Source organism: Gavia stellata, chromosome 25, assembly GCF_030936135.1.
Source record: "Gavia stellata isolate bGavSte3 chromosome 25, bGavSte3.hap2, whole genome shotgun sequence".
NCBI classification, from domain to species: Eukaryota; Metazoa; Chordata; class Aves; order Gaviiformes; family Gaviidae; genus Gavia; species Gavia stellata.
In genome coordinates, this window is record NC_082618.1 from 6,551,207 (window position 1) to 6,573,416 (window position 22,210).

The 22,210-nt window shown below is 37.7% G+C and overlaps 1 protein-coding gene across 2 annotated transcripts; it reads left to right on the plus strand.

Moving 5' to 3' along the window:
• The first annotated feature begins 677 nt into the window (after window positions 1-677).
• TPST1 (tyrosylprotein sulfotransferase 1) lies at window positions 678-22,005 on the plus strand. Of its 2 annotated transcripts, none has more exons than XM_009809639.2 (4): window positions 678-1,616; window positions 8,685-8,883; window positions 18,998-19,048; window positions 21,958-22,005. In XM_009809639.2, the coding sequence occupies exons 1-4, from the start codon at window positions 772-774 to the stop codon at window positions 21,973-21,975; spliced, it is 1,113 nt and encodes a 370-aa protein (XP_009807941.1). In that variant the 5' UTR covers window positions 678-771; the 3' UTR covers window positions 21,976-22,005. The 2 variants fall into 2 exon arrangements, with proteins under 2 accessions (XP_009807941.1, XP_059685325.1); XM_059829342.1 differs by lacking the exon at window positions 21,958-22,005 and adding an exon at window positions 20,849-20,957.
• Window positions 22,006-22,210: the final 205 nt, after the last annotated feature.

Genomic DNA, 22,210 nt, shown 5'->3' on the forward strand with positions numbered 1-22,210 from the left:
ACTACCAGTGTTGATATGTAACTGAGAAACATCTTTTGCTATCATCTCATATCCTGTGAAGGAAATAGAGCATTTCAAGCAAAACAGGAGATAATGTAATTATGTGAAAATGTGACAATGAGCAGGATACTGTTACTGTCTATTCAGCAAGCCAGAGTTATTCTAATAGTTAAATTCTTCTGTGATTTCTAAAGTGATTTGTGTGGGGTGTTTTGTTCATTTGTTTTATCAAGGTGGCTCTGGCTCAGAGAGGTCATTTTTTTGGTCTTTTTTTTTTTTTTCTGTAAAACCTCAAGTAAAGAAGAGTGGTTTCTTAATAATTACTTTTTTAATGTGTAGAGTCCCCTATTAATGATGTCTTTGCTTGACTGTAAAGTTTATCAGTAGCTATCCAGTGGCAGAATTCTTTCAAGTATGTTGTTAGAATGTACCAGAGAACTTCTGTGTAAATAGTAATTGTAGTCATGAATCTTGTTATGTTTTGTGTTGCTTCTATGGGTAAACAAAAAGGCTTTTTATTTTTGGGATGATTGTGTTTAGACTTTGCATTTACTGGTCTTAACGCAACACCAGGAGATAATAGTTTTATTGAATGTTTTCAGGTATTTCTGTTGTTGATTTATTGTAGTAGTTCTTAACAAAGTTCTAAATTATTTTTTTTCCCCTTGCCAGACCTTAATTTATTTTGGATTAGGATTCCCATGGCATGTGAACTAGAAGATAATTTGAAATAGAAGGTCTCTTTATTTTGAAGTGACAGTCTTTATCAAAATGGTTGGAAAACTCAAACAGAACTTGCTATTGGCATGTCTGGTGATCAGTTCAGTGACAGTGTTTTATTTGGGCCAACACGCTATGGAGTGTCACCATCGAATAGAAGAACGCAGCCAGCCTGTGAGAATGGAAAGTGTGAGAAGCACAGTAAGAACTGCTTCCAATGTAAATGCAAACAAAACCTTTGCTTACAACAAAGACATGCCTTTAATATTTATTGGAGGAGTACCTCGAAGTGGCACTACCTTAATGCGTGCCATGCTTGATGCCCATCCGGATATTCGATGTGGAGAAGAGACAAGGGTTATCCCGCGAATTCTGGCAGTTAAGCAGATGTGGGCTAGATCAAGCAAAGAGAAGATCCGACTGGATGAAGCTGGAGTCACAGATGAGGTTCTGGACTCAGCCATGCAAGCATTTTTATTGGAAATCATTGTGAAACATGGAGAGCCTGCGCCATATTTGTGTAACAAAGATCCTTTTGCTTTAAAATCCTTAACTTATCTTGCTAGAATTTTCCCCAATGCCAAATTTCTTCTAATGGTACGGGATGGTCGTGCATCTGTGCATTCCATGATATCTAGAAAAGTCACAATAGCTGGGTTTGACCTTAACAGCTACAGGGACTGCTTGACCAAGTGGAATCGTGCTATAGAAACTATGTATAACCAGTGTATGGAGGTTGGTTTTGAAAGGTGTATGCTGGTACATTATGAACAACTTGTGTTGCATCCTGAAAGATGGATGAGGACTCTCCTAAAGTTTCTTCGCATACCATGGAACCAAGCAGTGCTGCACCACGAAGAAATGATTGGAAAAGCAGGGGGTGTTTCTCTTTCAAAGTGAGTATGAGCATTCCTCTTCTACCATGTGTTGTTCTAAGAGGTAAGATAGTATGTTTTGCATATGAAAGACTAGTCATAACTTGGTTTCAGTTTTTAAGTAGCTAATGATGTCTCGGGAAGCTGACTTATGATGCAGATCATCTGGAAAGTAAGAATGACTGTTAACTAACAATTTGCAATCTCAGATTGCTCCCGCTAAACAATTGTCCTGCTAACATGTGTATGGAGCACATGAACAAAGTTTTAATTAATGGTCAGTCTAACTTGAATTTGGATGTCTAGTATCAGCCTTTCTTCTAGTATAGCTTTGTTTTTCCCTGTTCCCCAAAACAAAGCTGGACTGTTTTATCTAGACTGGTGTTACTCATCCTAGCAAGATCACCCATTTGATTTCAGGAACTTAAGTATTGTTGTCAATGCAAGAATGGCCTTCGAGTTACATTTGCCAAGAACATACTCTTCCAGGAAACTTGAGATACTGTTCCAACAAAATAGAAAGCAGAATTGGCGTGCTTTTCTGTTGGCATGTGTTCCTAAAAGAACAAGCATTTTGAATAAAATTAACCTTGTTGTAAGCAAATCTCTCAGTATTCTGTCATGCCATCTGTGCACCTGACTTAGCTACTTTCAGAAACCAAAATTGAGCTCTGCTTAGAAAACCTAGATACGTATTGTGAAAGAAAAAAAAAAGCTAGTTAATTCTCCAGTTGGTTTCTTGGTTTCTTTTTGGTTTCTTGACTGCTATTTATAGCTGAGTTTCTGAGATACGGAAGCTGGCTAGTCTTTGCCGGGGGGGGTGGTGGGGGGGGGAGGGTGTGTTTGAATCTCTCTCCCTTTTTTTCTATGATAGATACATCTACCAGATTGTCTTGTTTAAGTTTCTAAAATATTGATTAAAAAGCCCTATTACAGCAGCAAGGCATGACCAGTTAAATTCCTTGGCTTCTGCTTTTTGAATATTCGTCACTGGCCAAATGCTTCTGAGTGGCAGAGGCACCTTGCAGAGCAAGCAATGTGGGCTGGGTAAAGACAAGTCAAACTTGAATACAGAGGGATTTCATTTTTTTAAAACTACAGTTTTGAGAAATAAAAATTGGGAGATCTTGTTTAATGCCTAGGGAGGTGACTGTGTGGATTTTCTAATGTATTGTAGGGGAATATGATTTAAAGCAAATCATAGAATTATTAGTCAGCGGCTTCAAAGAGAACTTAAAACTCAGAAAATGGTTATAAATTTACAATCTGGAGGTTTCGCATCACCATTCCCATTGAAGAAACACAGCCACCGCCACTGTGTTCACAGAGCTATCAAGAAGGCATCTCAACCTTTTTTTGTGGTATTGTTTATTACAGATTGAAGCCTTCTGATATTGTTAACCTGAAGCAAAGTACTGTCGTATGTCTCTGCAAGCTGTATCTGCATGTGAACTTCTCTTCAGTTACCTGTATCATGTTACTGCTTCACAGTGGCAGCTGAGGGGGGAGTAAACTCACCTTTACTGATATAAATGGGTGGTTGCCAAGTTCTGTTAAGTGTCCTGTAAAAATAACTATGCATAATGCCATTTCTAGTAAAATATTTCTACCTTACAGCATCCAGATTAGCGTTTTTAAAAATTAATGGACCTCTATACTATAAAACTCAGTAGCCTTACTGAATTCATAGTTTTCAAGTAATATTTCTTGATAAATCTGGTGGAATGGGATGTGAGGAGTTGAGAATGCTTGTTCACGTCTCTAAAAACTAAGAAAATGGATTGTTGAAAGTAAGACGTGGCTTCATGATTATTTCTCAATCAAACTTTCAAATTGAAGACGAACGAGTATGGAAGTATTCCTGTGAACCTCAATTCAATCTGTTAATGGAATTCTTTATGCTTTTATTCTCTCTCATGAGATGATATGTGAAAGTAATTTATTATTTCAGAAGGCTTTGGCAATAGTGGAAAAAGAATGGTTTATTAGTGTTATGTCTGTGGTGTTTATCTAATCAAATACCCTTGAAATATATGGCAAGATTTGTTTTTCAGTTGCAATTTGATAATGATTTCAGTGACTCAGTCTTTCGAGGGGTGCAGAAAAAACAGTGAATATTAAATTCTCTAACTTGGATGTCTGTTTTGTGTATTTATATGACACTAATTGAAATTGTGCAGGGGGAGCTTGAGATTCCCCAATTTTATTTCCTTGTACCAGTTAAAACCTCCTGCTTTTGGCATCCCCAGCTCCTCACTGCCCTCCCGTGTGCAGCAGAATGCTGTGGACAGGGGTGGCTGCCTGTCTAGGGGGTCCTTGCCCAGAGCAGGGGGTAACTGCCCAGAAGAATTACTCTTTGAAAAGGTGCTTGCTAGGTAGTTTACCGCAAACTTTAGAGTCTGCCACAGTGAGCTTATCAAATTTTGACAGCTGAACAAAATATACCTTGCATTAGACTTAGTTTTCCTTCTATCAGGTTGCGTTTGGCTTGTTCCCAGCTGCAGCAAAATTCTTCATGGCCTGGGGTGTGCGTAGCTGTTAAGCTCTGGGTCAGGTTCTAACCAATGTTGTTCTCTTATGACTTAGAATTTCTCTTTGGGCTTACAGGAGAGTGCTCCTAACTTCACAGTGTTAATACTGTCTTCTTTCAGCTGAAACAACAGTCTGGAGCATTGGAGCTCCATTTTCTGATTAGTAGCTTTCTCCCACCTGACTATTCAAAGGGACAGTGCTACAGATCACTTCAGAGATAATCTAAGGAAGTTCAAAACACTGCTGGCTATTACAACTCTGTCTTCTCACAGAGCTTTAATTTACCTCATGCCTGGTAGCAACTGCTTCAGGCTGTTTCATAACAGTATATTAAAATCGGAACACTCAAATTATATTACAGTTTTTACTGGCAGGAGGAGGATATCACAAGTACCAAATCACCTGTATTGAAATGTGATGTTCATTTAAATGATACCACCACATAGGCCTAGCTTCTGTAGCATAGTAGGGAGAGTATGAACATCTAGTTAAAATTACTTCCCTGGTTGTCTGCAAAGTATTAGGTAGGGTAGAAAACCTCTGAAGTCAAAGAATGAATAATGATTATAATCTGCAAAGGTTGTGACACTGTGTAAAGACTGTAAAGAAAATGAGCAGAGAAACCTGCCTCAATCATCTTCCACTCACCTTAAGACTTTCAGACAGGCTTGGTATCCACTTCAGAAGCATGTTGCCTGCTCAAGTCAGGTCCAACATAAGATGCCTGGAGGTGTTTTAACAGTTGGAGGGGTTTTCAAAAGAAATCTGACAAGAGTTTGTTGTCTTGAAATGCTTAAAAACACTTAGAGAAAGAGATCACAGTATTGCTAAAAGATCTTTATAATGTTGTTGTTACCCAGTAACAGAAAGTGAATGTTTAAGAATATACTTTTAACTCATCTGAAATAAAAATTAACTCTGTCAAATGAAATCTGTGTCAGATGAATGAGGCTCTAGGTGAGTGTAAGGTGTTTTATTTTCAGTTGTATAGAGAGTTAAATAGTGTGTGCAGGCTGTTTCTCTTCCAGAGATGAGCTAGCTACTCAGTGGCTTGTAGAATTCTTCAGGCAGCGAGCTGACTCCATTTTTCTCAAATTCCAGACTCAGAAACTCTTACGCAATAGTCTGTTAATAGCAATATTAGATAGTAGACAGTCTGTATTTAAGATTCTGACTTTGTCTGTTCCCCTGGCTGCTTGACTTGAGGAAACTGTTGGCTGCTTTATTCACTTCTCCTGCATTTGCTTAGTAATCCCTGCTTTTTCTGTTGCTCGTGCAGCCCTAGCCTCACTGTTGTTCTATTTTACTTAGTATTTTCGCCCCTTATTTTGGTTTTTATCCAGCTGCAAGGAGAAACATTGTCAGGGTTTTACGGATGTGCACTACAGCATTTGTAGTAGCGCGAAATCTGTGGTTTGAAGTAATTGCCAGCGTGGCTGTTCAAGGAATGTATTATGGCTGGACTACATGCTATAACTAGTATTGTTAATATAGCTCTGGCATTTGCCTCCTAACTGAAAACAGCTGTGGTGATCACTGATGCAGAGAAATGTCAACCCTTTTATAGCAATTTTTATTAGGCTTATTATGAAAATAGCTGTCTAAGCAAAATTACTTCAGAATATACTATTTTTAATACATACTTTTCATTTGATTCTAGTACAGATGTAGGAGTATTTAGGGTTAGTCCTGTGTTCCATGCTACCAGCTCCTTTCAAAGCTGAAACTGTTCCTGTGGTTTTGCAGTGGAGCCTGGAAGCACTGACCAGGCAGCATTTGCCATATGCATACATAATCAAATTTGCCAAGACTCGGTATGTTTTCTTGTTTTGCTCCATTTGGTTTCTGGGGTGTTTCTTTCCTCCCCTCCCTTCCCCTCTCTGTCTTCACCCATACTCCTCTGATGTTTGTTGGTCTGAAGAATCTTTCCCACAAATTGTGTTTTACTTTTCTTCCCACCTTAACTCAAAGGACAGAAAAGGATTTAAACAGAAGACCAAATGTGGTATAGTATATTTTTGAATCAGTGCCTAGGAGCAGCTAAATTCTTATCTCTTGCCAGCTATTAATCACCAGGAAATGTTTCATGCTAAGCTTATTGTTACCAAAGATTAAAATGACAGTGAGGCAAAACATTACACATTTTAAATATGCTTTTACTTCAGGATGAGGTAGTCATAATGTGTACTAATTTAGGTCCTAATTGATGTATAGCTTCCATTGTTTTGGGGTTCCAATAAACTATTAGCCAAGCCGTTACCTGGTTCACACAGTATTGCCCTTATTTTAAACAGTCAAATCAATCTACAGTTCTGGTGAAGGGATTTTGGGCTTAGTTGGCTCTGTCTGAGAGGACCATAAATCTTACACTTGTCAAACACCTAGTGATAAATTTTTCTTGAAGGTCCCAGCCAGCATGGTTCTACAGACGCCTGACTGTTGTGGTGCTTTGTCCTCTGCCTTGTCACTTTGAGCTTCTGAAATTCAACTCTTAACAGCTATTTTCTTGCTAATTTCATGTGAAGTTAGATGCTCATCTAATTAGAAGGATTGAAACGGCAGTGCCCAGACTTTTTAGTTTGCTATACAGACTGGTGATCTCAGGTGAATAGCCCTCAGGGAGGCTGAAATATGGTCATAACTCCCTGGTCCCAAAATCCTATTCTGACTTCCCGCTTTCAGTTTGACCTACTGAAAATGGTTGAAGAGAGTAAGGCTAAAAATTCTGGGGTTTGTCTTACAGGTGTTTTTTTGTCAGGTGCTTAGTCATCAGCTTCCATTAAATACCTTTTGCAGCAGTTTGTGAAGGCCTTGCTTGCCAAGACAGTTTCCCCATGGGTGACCATTTCCCTGTCTGGTTTGTTCTTCGTTGATTGTGTTTAAAGTACTTAAGTTACTGACCTTCCAGCATAGTATGACTAACTTCCTTCCTCTGTCCTGGAAGAATTTTAGCTATGATGACAAGTAAAAGAGAGTAACAAGGTAAAGACTGGTGTTAAGATCAAGTTGAGTTAATGACTGGCAGATATGTATGCATAGTTTGTAATTTAAGGCATTCATTGCACAGTACAGTATGCATCTGAATGGGATGCCTCTTACTACTGATTTAATGTTTATCTAATGTGCAACAATACTTCAGCCTCTTCTTGGACTCGTGAGGTTAATTAGATAACTGTAATCAAACTTGTTCCTTTTGTAAGTTGACTCATGTCAGTCTTGAGCAATTTGACTTTAGCTTAGGCTTCTGGTCTGAGAAACTTTTGGGAATATTTCAGGAAACCGATTTATTTTTCTCAGAAGATGTTTTCTCATATTCTGCCTGCTGCATAACTCTGAAGAATTAGCTGTTGGGGAATTAATTTGAATCTCAGTGTTCTCAGTCTTTATCTCATGCAGATGAGGTACTGGTGTTATCCTTTGTACTGTTACTTTCAAGTATAACAATTTTGTTTTCTGGGTGGTAGAGCTTTTTGAGATCAAAATTCATCATGATGTAAACAAGGCCCAGGAAGGATGATAGCTCCAACTGGATGCGACAGCTCAGCATAGCCAGCCACCATATGCCCAGGTATAGCCAGCCACCAGGAACCACTGATACAGTGGCATACCTTATGGTATTACTTGCAATGCAGATGTAAATATTCCTTTTAGCATCTTGTATATACAGATTTGATTTTTAATCTGCCTTCAAAGAAAGATGAACCTTGACATCCAAAATGCATGGGCGCTTTTTCTGAGTTCATAAGAAGGTTTGGAGAGTTTTAAATTACTCAGCCTGTTGTGAGTCCTGCTGGCCTTTTTCAGAAATAAACACAGAAAAGAAGTTGTATGTCTTCTAATCTAAAAGAAATGTGGAAAAACAACATGATGCCAAATTTCTTCCTTTAAAAAGAAACCAACGAAAACTAGGGTGCAAGAATGAAAGTGACTTTAGGACCGTTGATTAAATGAGCAACAAATCAACTATTTTTCTGAACATCGTACATATGACACCCCAATGATTATGCACTTGCCTTTCTTTAAGAACTGTGTAATGACCAAACACTCAATCAGTAAAAGGAATGGTTATGAACAATATTACTGCAGTCTATATCTGTCTGTCATTTCCATAGGTCTCTGTTTAAAAAAAAAAGTTTAGTCACAGAAGATAAATGGCACATGGATTTTAATTTAGAATACAACTTTTAAGAGCATTTAAAACAATGAAACAGCAAATGTGGGAATATGCCAGTGGGAAAACAGCTTTAAATGTAGGTGTGCACATACTTTTCATTTAGCAGCTCTTTGGCTTTCACTGCTGTCTTTACGTAAAAAACTTGCTTTGGCACATTCTGTGTGAAAGCCTAAACCAGACAGCGTGCATGCGTGTTGTACTAGTTATTCTCATTTTAGCCTTACATACTAAAACTTCTCATCAGCTCTGTAGAAACATGACACTTTGAGAGAGAAAGAAGTATGAGGAAAAAACCCAACAAAACAAGCTAAAAGTCTTAATGCTAGTGAAGAAGCAGGTATTGGTTGGAGTGCAAGAATTAACCTTTCTTTCTCCCTCCACAGAGTTGAAAGATCTACTGACCAAGTAATCAAGCCAGTCAATGTGGAAGCACTGTCAAAGTGGGTTGGGAAGATACCTGCTGATGTCCTGCAAGATATGCCAGTGATTGCACCCATGCTAGCAAAACTGGGCTATGATCCATATGCTAATCCACCAAATTATGGAAAGCCAGATCAAAAAGTTGTGGAAAACACAAGGAGGGTAAGGCATTTTTGTGTATTTAATTACTGACCAACTGGATGTGAACTATATAGCAGAAGAATCTTGTGTTTGGTTTTTTAAGTCTGTTTCTAATACCTTTTGATACTTAGCAATGTTTTTCCTTGCTGTGGGAGGAAGGAGGGAGAATTCTGTGGGACCTTGAACACTGGAAGTCTGGCTCCTGCTGTTTGTCTTCAATTCGGTTCATCTTCCTTTACCCCAGCCCCAGGCTTGAGCTGTGTTCTTTGGTGTATGTAGCTGAACCTCTTGAGAATTGTCCAGATAGTTGGGGAACTAGTTAGTAGAGGGGAAAAAAGCTAGCTTTCTTGCCTGGGCATCAAACTTGATTCATGAGTTCAGCTTTTTATACATGAGGGTTGGCAGAAGCTCTGTCACAAAATTATACTCCAAATACTTAGTAGAATTTGAAAAGTGACCTATGGAAAATGGCCCAAGATGATCAAAATGTCAGATTTTCCAATTCTCTGCTGTCCTTTGTAGAACAAACAAAAGATGGAGGAAAGTCTGGTGCTGATTAACCTAAACTTAAGGATTTTAGTCTGAATTGAATGTTGTTGGCATTTAAGTAGTTAGGCTATACAGCTGTTTATCCCTGGAGGTATCCATTGAAAAGTTCATTACCATTGTTTGAAATAAGAATAATTAAATCTTCTGTTCTTTTGAGAATGTATATTTTATTAGAAGAAGGTGACTCTTGCTGCTGCAGCAAAGTAATCGCTGGAAAAATTGAATTAAACAATTTAAAAGGACTGTCTTTCACTAGCCTTCTGACAGTAAAAAAACTGGTTGGTATGCTGATGGGCTAGACACTAATGAAAAAAAATGGCTTTTTGTGAAGTCTCTAAACACTTTTGCATTATTTGTTTTTTAGAAGCCCTCCCTGGGAAACTTTCATTCAACAGTCGATCAATGTAGTAAAGGATGGCAGGTTGAATATTTTAATAGTTGTTAGCTCAGCATGGAAAAAGTAACCCACCTTTTCTAGTAGGGGTAGCGGTTAGCATTTTATAGGTTTCCTGGTACTTACTATTTTAAAAGGCTCACAAACTAACTTTTCTGCACTCGATTCAACCCCTTAAAAAAAAGTGTTCAATGCTACTTCACGGAGCCTTGAAAACAAAATCCTCATGCACCTACCCATACATACTATAAAACAGTGACTCAGATCCAAATTTGTATTGTAGTGCAATAATTTAAGGTTGGTTATCTCTTACTGACACAACTAAGTTTTTACTGTATGGTAACCTTCTGAGGCCTCTACCTGTGCATGGCAAGCTCAGTCTGAGTTGTAAAAACTATACGGATTTCAGTTCCTTGCTGTTGGGTGGCTTCTTGAAATCCATTTCAGTTCAAAATGCGAGAGAGAAATTCAGGTAATAAACAAAGCCACAAGCATACCTTTAAAAAAATTAAAGCCTAACTTAAAAGGCTAAAGCGTATTGGAGCTTTTTCACAAGTTTGCTTTGAAGTATAATTAGTTTGTTTACTAATGTTAAGAACAGCTGTGAAAAACTGCAGGTTACTGTTATAATAGCTGATCCAAATATTGCAAGCATATGGAACACTTGTTAATATTTTGACTGCTGTTTTAATTTAATAGTTTTACTTACAGCCCAAGACAGCATTTTAATTTTGTTATTTATTGTAGTACCCAGTATGTATTTTCCTAGTCACTTGCTCTTTAACAAAATTACTTTTGCATATATGGTTCATATAGATAAAATGAGGGAGATACCCTGACTTAAGACTAAAATCCAAAAAAGCAAAAGGAATAAAGATGGCTAATCTTCAAAACTTATAATATTCCTTTTGAAAATGGAGAAACATGAGGCTTTCAAAAGGTCCTGTACCCCAAGGAGCCATTTGAAACAACAGCTTAAAGCCGTGTTAAAGTTTGCATTAGGATGGCTTGAATTCCTCCCCAGTCACTTGCTTTGTTTCCTCCCAGCTGGTTCCCAGCAAATCCCGGCTCAGACCATAGGGTCCTCTGTCTTTCTCTGTGATTATGGAAACATTGATGTCCTGACTTCCTAGGGTTTCAAGATTTAAGGCTTCCCAACTCCCAGACCAGTTTGCTGCTTAGGTTGCCTAATTCTCAGGGCAGCAGGCTCATCGCCTTCTCTAGAAGTGCCAGGCTTCCTGGCCATCGTGCATCTTGCATAGTAAAGTGCCAAAATGCTGGCCGCTGAGCTTGGCTTTAAACCAAGTAAGTTTTGAAATAACTAATACTCTGGTTGATGATCAGCGGGAGCTGACTCAATTCTGAAAAATGCTTTGTTTTGTTTTCCCCACAGCTTTATTTTATTTTTATTTGGGGATGGGGGACAGATATTTCAAAAAACTTTAAGGTGTTTGGGAAAAGTCGGGGGGGGGAGAGAGAGAGAGAGGGAACTGTGATGTGTTAGTTTTGCCCATCAGGGATAGCATATGCTACCCTGTGAGTTTCCCCTTCTCTGCCATGAACCTATGCTGATTTATTTCTGGCTGCTGCAGCTTGGAGAAGAGGGCATTTATTTAAAAAAAAAAAAAAAGTCTTGATCTAGATTTTTCCAGCCTGCAGGAACCGGCAGTTGCCAAGTTAAGTGTGTTACTGCATACTCTTAGCTGGTGAACTTGTAAATTACTGTAGCACTACTTTTGTTCTTGTTCTCTTTTTGAATTTCTTCACCTGGGATAGTCTTTCAGAGTTTTGTACTGGGTATATTGTTGGAGATGAAGCTGTCCAAATAAAATCTTTCCAAAGTTACTCTTCAGTACATAATAACACATATAAATGTTGCATGTAACTGTATATTGCTTCACTTTGTGTTTGGAAGCTGTTCTATTATATTTATATTTGTGGTCTCTGAGAAATTCAAACTGAACACAGAACTTGAATTTTATTCATTGAAAACAGATAAAGTTTAGACTTCCAAAGCTGAACTGCGTTGTGTTAGTATGGTAACCCCTTAGAGTGACTAACTTGAAATAATGTTGAATGATCTGACGCTTGCTACTCCGATAGCGTTGTAGTTTCTTAGTGCGTTTAAAATGGCATGAGCTAGCACTTGAGATAAAGCAAGTTGCCCCTGTCTGGCGAACAGAAAGCAATAGTAAGGGGGAAGGACTGATACTTTCGGGTTTTTGGTGTGGTTTTGAGGGGGTAGTTTTTCAATTTTGTGGGGATTATGTAATGCTGGCTTGAATTGATTGTGGAAGTTGCAGCAACAGGGTGGAAGCCCAACACCACTGAAATTACTGGCAGGGGAGATTCTGGCTCCACCTAAAGATGGAACAACACTGTGTCATCTAGTTCATTGCTATCAGATATGTTAAACAAACAAATCAGTTCTTGTTGTTATGGAGAGTTCTTGTTTTGTATAATTAAAAGCATTTTTATACTGTACATACAAAATCACAAAGATAAGTGGAAAGAAAATATGAAAATCGGTCAGGATGCAAAACATACTCAGAGCTAGACAGCCTCTTTTGAATGCAGACAGGTCAGTATTTTATGATTAGAAGTCTGTGTATTCCCCAGTTGTAGAAGATAATTTAAAAAGTTTCCAAACTTTAAACTGCACGATGTCTTTGTTCTAAAACGTGCTTAAATGCTGCTGGTAGAACTGCATTTATACTGCACTAACTGCCCTGAGCAAAATCTATCACTTCTTGGAAAAGACTACAGATTAGACTTAACAGTGAAAATACTGTCCAGCAATTTCAAAGCTGCTGCTGTTAGTCCCGAAGGTAAGAACCGACAGTCTAAGCGTGCCTTAAACAAGGGCTAGTGCTGGAGAAAAATGGAAAGGAATGGCTAGTGTGGTGCAAAATATTAGCTTTCCCTAAGCTTTCTAAGCAGTTAAGTCCTGTTCTTGTTCTTCTTCTTTTCTTTTTCTGTCCCCCTGCTGGTGACTTGCAGATGTGCAGGTTAATTTTTTTTTTCTTCAGTCTGGAAACAAAGTGATGATTCTCACCAGCTAAAGTACAGTGCTTGAATTGCAATTTCCATGTGCTTGTAGGTAATGCAAGGAAAACAACGCTCTCTGCTAAATTTGGATTTTTCACTTTGGTGTCCTGGACATGTAACATTAAAGTGGTTAGGTTGGTTTTCCATGCTTCTGTAATACAGCACAAAAATAATAAGATGCAACCAGTGTTTGTACCTTGTTTGTCATCTTAGTTCTGGTTTTGTTTTAGGCAGTAACAGAGCGTGAAGCTAACTTCATCTCTTCTGACTATGGTCTCCAAGTGCTGTGTGGTGTTATGAAATAACATCTCTGACAGTATCTGCACTGATGGAGTACAAATCTAACATGAGTATAACAGATTTTTCTGATGTTTTCAATAACAAATCCATTAACTTTTTGTTTATCTGTTTTACGTTAGGCCTGACAGTATTACCTTTTATGACACTACATCTTGTCTCGGTTAAGGAGCACAGAGAACAAGGTCTGAGTAGTGTTGCACTATTCAGCAGATCTCTCTCTGCGTGTGACCTCCTCAAGAGGCCACCTTTAGTTATTCAGTGACTGCGGAATTCTGCTATCTTGTGCTTTTCTTGTAAGTCTGCTGGTCTCTTCATTTTATTATGATTGCAAGGGTCCCTTCCTTATATATACATAACTGACTACTTCTTTTTCCCCCTAAAGTTTTAACGAATTCTACATCCTGAACATAAAAGAAAATAACATCTTGTCACTAAAAGGAGTTTTCATCTGCAAATGTTGCAGAAAATGCAAATAATTAAGCTGTCTGAACTGGTAGCCCAATCACTATATGATGAATTGCAAAAGTAGAATCACTCCATGTTAGAGTGTCTCATAGGTCCTTATCAATATTGTGAGTTTGTGTAAAAATGCATGTCAGCAGTTTAACAGAATATACTGAAAGTGGAGAATAGCTCATAACTGCAAGACTCTGACTTATGCCCAGTAGAAACTGGCTTATTGTTATGTTATGATTGGCTAAGTGGTTTCCTTTCACATCTGTAACATATTACATCAGATTTTCTTTGGCACATACTTCCCAGTAAATGAGTTTGTGTGCTTGGAATACATATTCCAGTCACTTCTTTTAACTTCATGAAGAAGTTATGTTCCTTGCCCTGGAGAAATCGAGAGATGGAAGTGTACAGAACTCTATAGAAAAAGCTATGGTTTTCATCATGGCAGTTTAAATACATGTGGATTCTTCTAATAACATCCGAAAGCTGTTCTCTATCTCTGTTTTATGTTCTGTTGATGGTATTTTCTGCAGTAACATCTAGAGGAAAAAAACAGAGTTCTATTAACTCCTGTTTCATGCCTGTTTTAAATTGTGAGGAAATGTTTCCTGCTGTTAAGAGTAGAAACGTCCACAACAATCATGATTTCAAGACTTTGTATTTGAGGTTTTAAAGACAGAAACAATCTGTGATAAAGGGTGCGAAATGTATTTATGTTAATGCATGAGAATAATTACTGGTGTTGTCAAAGCTGCTTAATTGTGGAGGTGTGCTGTAATGACAGGCTGCTCAAGGCTGTGCATCTCATTTAAACTGGTTAAGTTACACATAAAGGCATTTGGCTTTGTGGACATTTTCTGATATTTAAAACAAAAATTAGGGTTTTTATTTCATCTGTCTTGTGACCACCAACAGCACAGACTTTCTCAATGTCCTTTAAATTTGTTTAATACCATCTTTAGTGGGTGTTTCTTCCAGCATGTGGATTCCCAACTGCATTGTTTTTCTCCAGGGGTGCTGATATTTTATTTTTTTTTTTAAACCAACTATGCATATATATGATTAGTAAGGTGTACAGAGTTATTTAACAAAGAAAATACAAAATTAGGTATGGTTGCAAGCTGCCTTTTGGCAGACATTCATAGGCCTGTCTAGAATCTTGCTCTCTATGTTGTTCCTACTGGGTAAATATTTACATCTCCGATGTCCCCTTTCTTGGCAGTTCCAACTAAGAGGTGAAGAATTGTGTAAGCCTTGTAAGCTGCCTTAAAATTAAGGAAAGTCTGAAAGAGCAAGATGAGGGTGCCTCCATGTACTGTGCAGTAAAGGACTGTCTCTAGAAAGGGGCTCTGTTCTATTCTTGCCAGTGTCCCCCCCTTTATTTTTTTGGTAATTAAACATTGATAGCTTTGTACTCTGCAACTTCGATGTTTTGAAAATCTAGCAAGCCCAAATACGCTTACTTTCAGGGTAACTTTTAGACGAAAAGACACATTATCTCTGTGTACTGAACTGACCAAATAGAATGTGGCTTTTTCCAAACCAGGCTTGAAAGTGGGTGAAAAGGAGTGCTTTAATCTTCTATAAAAATGAATTATAGGTTACACTTCTGTTCTTAAGTTTTCCTTGTGTATTTATAAGGGTTTTCTCAGACAACTGAGTGTGAAACTTATTTTCTGATCTCTTTTTGAAAATAATATGCGTTTAGTTTGGCTATAAGAATGTGCTTTGTTTTTAATAGAACGGCTTGAATACTGCCAACACTGAACAACAAACTGACACAGACTTCAGATTCCCCCCCTTTGGAAATCCATTTGGACTTGCAAAATAATTCCCTTAGAAATGGTAATCACCCATTTCTGTTCAATTTTACTGAATTCTTGCTTAGACTGGAAATCATTCCAGTGTCCTGCTTCTGCCCCTCTGCTGCCACGCTCTGAATAATGTGGTTTAGACTTAGAAATTGGTCAGAAAAGAATTCTGAATCTGAAACCTCTTAATTTCTTTGGCTGCACATGGAGTCATTGTTTTGAGAGTTTCTGGATTGCAGTTGATCCCTGGCTTTTGATTCAAAAGGGACCACTTACTGTTTTTGGAACTACTTTAAACCAGTTTATATGCAGTCTCAATCTTGACAAAACCAGCATTCTAGATAATGTCAGTTCTGAACCAAAATTAGGCACACTTATGTCTAGATTAGGTTTAAAGCACATCTTCTTGGGCCTGTCATTGGTTAGATTTGCCTTTGGCAATTGTGGTGTGTAAATCATAATATTTAATGTGAATGTAATATCAAATGCCCCTGAAACATTTTCTTGTCTTTCCAGGCTATGACATTAGTATTGTTGTTTTTCTTACTATTGCTGATGGATGAATACCCTTGACTCTCCACTATTGATGCTTATTAGGATTAAATGCTGTTGCTACAAAGGGCATTACAATAGTGAGGTTTTTAGAGCAGACAAATGTATATATAGATATATAATATAAAAATTCAACCAAGTCATAATTGCAGGAGAAGGAAAGAAGCAGGCCTCCAGAGAGACAAGCATGGTTTTGGTCGCTCTGGTTCTGAGCCAGTCACAATGTACCATCATCATCAGTATTAACTTTTTAAGAATTCCCAGAAAATGACTGCAGTGGTTTACCAGAAAAGGTGAAGAAGTCTGTCTGTTTCTCGCAACATCAGCAGTAGTCTAATAAAGATGATGGTTTTTTTTTTCTTGTGAACCTTGCCTAGGTTGTTCTGTAGCATTTTTTGATGTGATAATACTGTTCATTTGTAACTTCCATTTCTGCTCTCTAGAACACAGCCTGCATTTTAATGGCTTGGTTAAAAGCTGAAAATATGAAATACTCACCTTCATTTATAAATATTTATAGTATATCTAGGCTCCAGTAAGCCACACACTGAATTTTTGACGAGCGTGGCTTTCATTAAGGTTTCCATGGGAATGACAGTACCCCCTAGCTGAATATACATGAGCTGTGCCTATCATTTTGAATCAGCCTTTCTGTTTTATCTAAAACATGGCATATTGGAAGGGACAGAGTTCTGCAGTGTATGTGTATAAAAACTCCTACTCTCATGTTGGGACTTAATGAAGCCTTGTTGTTTGTGTATGTTTAGCCTGGTGATAAAGAGTAATGAGAACTGCCAGCTCCAAAGTCCGCTCCATGTGAGTCATAGGGTTGAATGCTGCAGGCCTGTTGTGGGGTGAGGCATCTTACAGACAGGAAGTTCTGCGCTGAGTCAGCTGCAGTCCTGGGCCACTGCAGTATATTGACGAAATGAGTATGTCCTGATATTCTGGTCACCTATTCATAGGAAAGCAGAGAAAATGGATATTGTTAATAAGCATCCCTTGGCTTCCTGAATCTTCTTCCTTTGACGCAATTTGCAAACCAGAGAGTGCAACTCTGAGCAAGGCTTTAGAGTAGCCCCATTTCCATTTTATGGCTCTATAGAATTTTTCTAACTAGGTTTGTGTCTTTTGACTTGTATATGATTACAGCTACACAAGACTACAAAGAACTCAAGACATTAGGATGTTCGGTCTTTTTGGTTCAGTAGAAAGGATAGTAGTAGAAACTCTTCAATTATACTCCTCTTTGGAAAAAAAAAACCAAAACCAAACCAGAATGCTTCCTCCCCCCCTTTGGGATGTGCTCAGATTTAATCTCGAGAAGCAAACAGTTTTTAAGAAGTATCCTCTAGAGAAAAGACGATACATTGCTAATTCACTTCCTAATTGGTCAGACAGTGGAAACACTTGTTTGGTGTGGCTGTTGGTATGTTTGAGGATATTTATTGCTTGCTCTTTCTCCAAACAGCGTTGTTTCAGAATTAATATCATGCTCTAAAAGATTGGAAATTGTGTTAATGACAAATTCATGAAGTCAGGCTGGTAATGAGGCTACGGTGGTTGTAGAAATTCATAATCTAAGAGTTGCTGACTGTAACTTTGTGACAGCCCTACTGGTAAGTGGGGCTGTTCTGTACTCGTATATGAAGCTATTAAATCTATATGTCTATTAGTATAGAATGGAATAGACTATTCCAGTTGGAAGGGACCTACAATGATCATCTAGTCCAAATAGGAAAGGATTATCCCACTGATTTTATTATTACTTCTTTTTTTACATTTCTATAGATGAAAAGCAAATTAATGACTAAATGGTATGAAAATAATAAAGGACAACTTAACTCTTATCCAATCCTGTGTTCTCACTCCAGGAGCTGGGGATTTCAGATGTGTGGTTACAGCCTGTGCGGGAAGGAGTTAGGTGTCTGATCTCATGCAGCATGTTTGCTAAGTGACTTAAGGTCTGACACGGAGTACTTGAGGAAAATCGCTAGTAATATATCTGTACCTATCCTAATGGTATCTGTGTATCTTTAAGGATTAAAGCAAATGTATAAACTTCCTGTGACCTGAAAATTACACCAGCTAGATACGTAGAATAAAGGGGTAGGTATGTGTAAAATGGGGTAGAAGGAGATGCTTACGCTCCTTGAGTGTTGACCATTTTAACAGCATTGAAACCTCAGTTGTTAGCATTTTCAGACTTTGTAGTTGCACTGTCTCGAACTATTTCAAAACAGAAATTCCCTTTGACAGGATTTCCCTTTGATGGGATCAGTTGTTCAAGTGTGATACTTCTGTTTGTGTGAATGATACATATTTTGTACATAATGAATATTTTGACACATCAGAAAATGTTGTATTATGTGACATTTGTCAAGTTTCTTAACTGCAAAATACAGATGTTTGAGAACTGAATGTTGTTTTGTTGCCTGGCTGGTATATCACTTCTGACGCAGTCCATAAGATCGCGACAGGTAGCTCTTTCAAAAAACTTTAAATGGAGAATCTTTTAATTGTGAATTGTAATTAAGCCCAAAGGGAACTTAATTTATTGAAGGTGCTAAAATATGAAGCAACAGGTTTGTTATATATAAGCTTCCAAAACGTACATATTGTAGCAACACACTCCCAGCATAGTTAATCATCCTGTTAAAAATCTTTTTGTATAAGCATAGTCAGTTGATTACATGGGACCTCAATTAATAATTCAAGCAAGTTTGAAATGTAATGAGTTACATAGTTCTATCATTTTAATGCAAACAAGGTCAGAGTGTTGAGTACAGAGCAAGCCTGGGACTGCGTGTTCAGCAGTAGAACTACTTTGGATGACCAAGCCTTGTAGATAAAACTTGCTTTTACAACTAGATTGTGCTCAGTTTGGGTCTATCTGTTTTAGCATTACTGGATGCTAATAACCCAAAAGAATCTTTTTTTTTTTTTCCCCCTTAACAAGCTCTTTAGCATTTCAAACAGAAGTGAATGCTAGCTTTGAGTAGTATATTGGTTTTTGTTTTTCCAGGTCTATAAAGGTGAATTTCAGCTTCCCGACTTCCTTAAAGAAGTGCCGCAGGTACAGTATTGGATAAGTTTCCTTTTTGCAGGTGTAGCAGCAAGTTAGTGTGTCAGTCTTTATACTGGTCTTTATAAACCACTTCTTCATAAATTTGATTTTCTGTTTGATCGTAAGAGAATAGGTGACTAGAGATTATAAGAGAATAGCTTGTCCATGAGATTGAATCTCTAGTGCTCTTGCACTCACAAGTCCCAAGCCTCTTTTGAGTGCATGTGTAACTCCATTGTTAATAGTATGGTGCTTGTAAACCTGAGCTGACTGAATATTGCTGTGAAACTCAAGGGAAGTTTGACTTTCTTTTGCGTAGACAAAACTGCAAAGTTTGTTATTTGTAGAGAAGCTTTATCTTTTGTTGCCTTGCATGGAAAGGTTTAAAGCAAGTATAGTACAGAGAGCAGAGATAAGTAATGAGAGATTTTTTTTTAAAGAAATACTACTGTATCAGACAAAACAAAGAAAAACAGTACAGCCATGGATAGCGATGGTGTGTTAATTTAATAATCAAATGAGCTATTGAACTTCAGATTTTACTGAGAATTCATAATCTGGTACCCTTCAAATTCTATTAATTGTCATCAACTACCTAAGGGACCTAGCCTTTGCAATAGCAGTTGAAAAAGCAAAATCCTTCTCATGGAGCTCTCTCAAACTTTATGTAGATAAACTTCAACTCTTGATACCTTCCCCCCAGCTATGTGAATAGGTGGGAGGCATGCTTCCAACCTCATGCCCTTTCCTCATGTAGACATGACGGAAAGGTTTGGGGCTGTAACCACTAGCCCGTTTACAAACAGAGGAGCTCCGTTTAGAAAATGGCATCCCTTGCTGCTGGGCAGCTCTTCTGTGTCTCCTGAAGGCAACAGAGCAGACAAGATGGACTTGTTCCATGGAGCTGCCTGTTGGAGTACTCTGTTTCAGTAGCTTGAAGGGATTCTCTGTGGTTTTCTCTTTTTTTTCCCTCTAATGTGTAGTGAAATTCTCCCTCCCACAGCCTTGCAGATTTAAGCTCTGCTAATCTAGCCATGAAAAATCACAGCAGATGATCTAGACAAGGCGCAAATAATTTAATTCACCTTTGTCAGAGAAATAACAAAAATACTTGTATTTTATTGTTTAAATGAAATACTTTATATGAAATAAGTAGAACATGTAGCAATTGGGTTTGTTTTCTCGGGTAAGAGCTGCTCAACTAGGGTCATAAAAATACCATTTTTCGTAGGCTGTATAACTGATGGTAAATGTCTAAATGCCATCTAAAGTGCCCTCTATGTTGTGCTTTGATAGAAAAAACAGGAAGTGGCTCATCACTGTTACTGCCTCAGGGTGTGTTCAAATAAAGCTAAGAAAAATACTTGGGTTTTTTTTCAATTCCTCCTACATATACAGGAGTATAGCATTGCAGAATTGGGAGAGAAAGCATTTTTAGGAGCACTCTGCTTCCGGAATTGTGTATCTCTGTTTGCATTACTTTATATTTCTACTCGATTTCCCATCCTTAATGATACATACAGTACAGAAGTTTATTTAGAACGTAAGTGTAAGTAGCCTATCAAAAATAAAATAATTTGCAATGTCTTTACTTCTAAAAGAAAAAAAACCACTAATGGGCACAAGCCTTCTTGACTTTGGATCCCCCAATATTAGGAAAGGACTCTCTGATTATGACTTTTGTTAGATGTAGAGATTGAAGAATACACAGGAGACTCTACCACATGCAAACAAAGCATTTTGACTTACTCAGTTCATTCAAACAAAAATTAATTGATTAAAAAGGAAAACTGGTTTCTTTTGTTCCAGCCAAAGAAGACAGTAGAAAGGAAGTCTCGTGGCAAGATAAAATGAACATGGATCAGTAAAGTTGAATAGCTGTAGTGTCTGTTTCATGTTTTCAGAATATAACTTTTTGCTGTGGACACCAAATCTTTCTGATAAATCTTTGTGCGATCTCTAACGTGGGCTTCGCTCTTTTACTGGATGTTTGCCTGCTCTCATCCTCTGAACAGTTAGTGCTCATGCTTTGCAAGTTGTGCTCAGCTAATGGAAAACCATTAAGAACCTGGCACCACGCAGCTCAATGTGCTGTTGCTCACAGCATTGTTCACCCTCAACTGCTAGCCAAAATGTCTATGCAGCTTAACGGCAAGACAACTATTTAAATGTGTGCTGCTTAAAAGTTATTGTCAGCAAATTGTATTAAGAAAGTGTGCTGTAGTTATTTCTAATGCTTTCAAATGCAATTATTGTGGTTATTTCAAGATTATCTACAACCTCACAGATAAAGTTGCAGCATATATGGCTGCAAGCATAGGTTGTGTCAGAACAGAAGGAGATGAAATCTTGCTGATAAGGATTTCTGGAAAATGCAGGGAGATAAACTATCTTTAAAACTTAGCACACTGTGTATAGATAGCGTGCTAGCAAAATAAATGATCCTTGATCTGCCTACAGTATCTGTTAAATTATGCTGCTTGTTTTTTCCAGTTATGTCATACATCAAAAGAACTTGGTCCACTATTACTAGTAAATCGTCCTCTTTCAATCCATGTGATAGGGAGGTTTCAAATGGGACTTTGCTAAATTTCAGGAGGTGGATTTATACATTTAGCTTGGTATGATTACAGTATTTACCTAACTCTGAGCAGATTTATCCAAAGTAAAGAAAAGATCATCTAAAAAGCAAAAATGAGCTTTGTGAAATAGTAAGAATATTGCTTAAACCATAAAAACTGATGCTGGAGTTGAAACTGATGCTGATTAAGTGTTCTCCTTTAGTATTATACTAAAGATAAAATTAATCTTAATGTACCTAAACAGCTAGATGTTTGAGTGCAAACATAGGTGCTGATAATGATATTTTTTCCTCTAATGTAAAATAGCTAATTTCATCTTAATTATTTACTTGACAGACTGAACCTATGGAATAGAAGATACAATGGATATTTCTTGCACAGAAGGTAATAAAAGAGCATGCAGTCCTGCTCATTTGCTCCTCTTGATTTAGTTAAGGTGATTTTTTTTTTAATATTGCGTAACTCCATGTACGCAAAGATTCTGGGTAAGAAAAATATGAAGATAGGGATCTTGATTCAGAATCTGTAAAAATCACATTGAGGTAAGTCCTAGTGGTGAGAGCTACAAAAGCATAGTTCATGTGCTTTA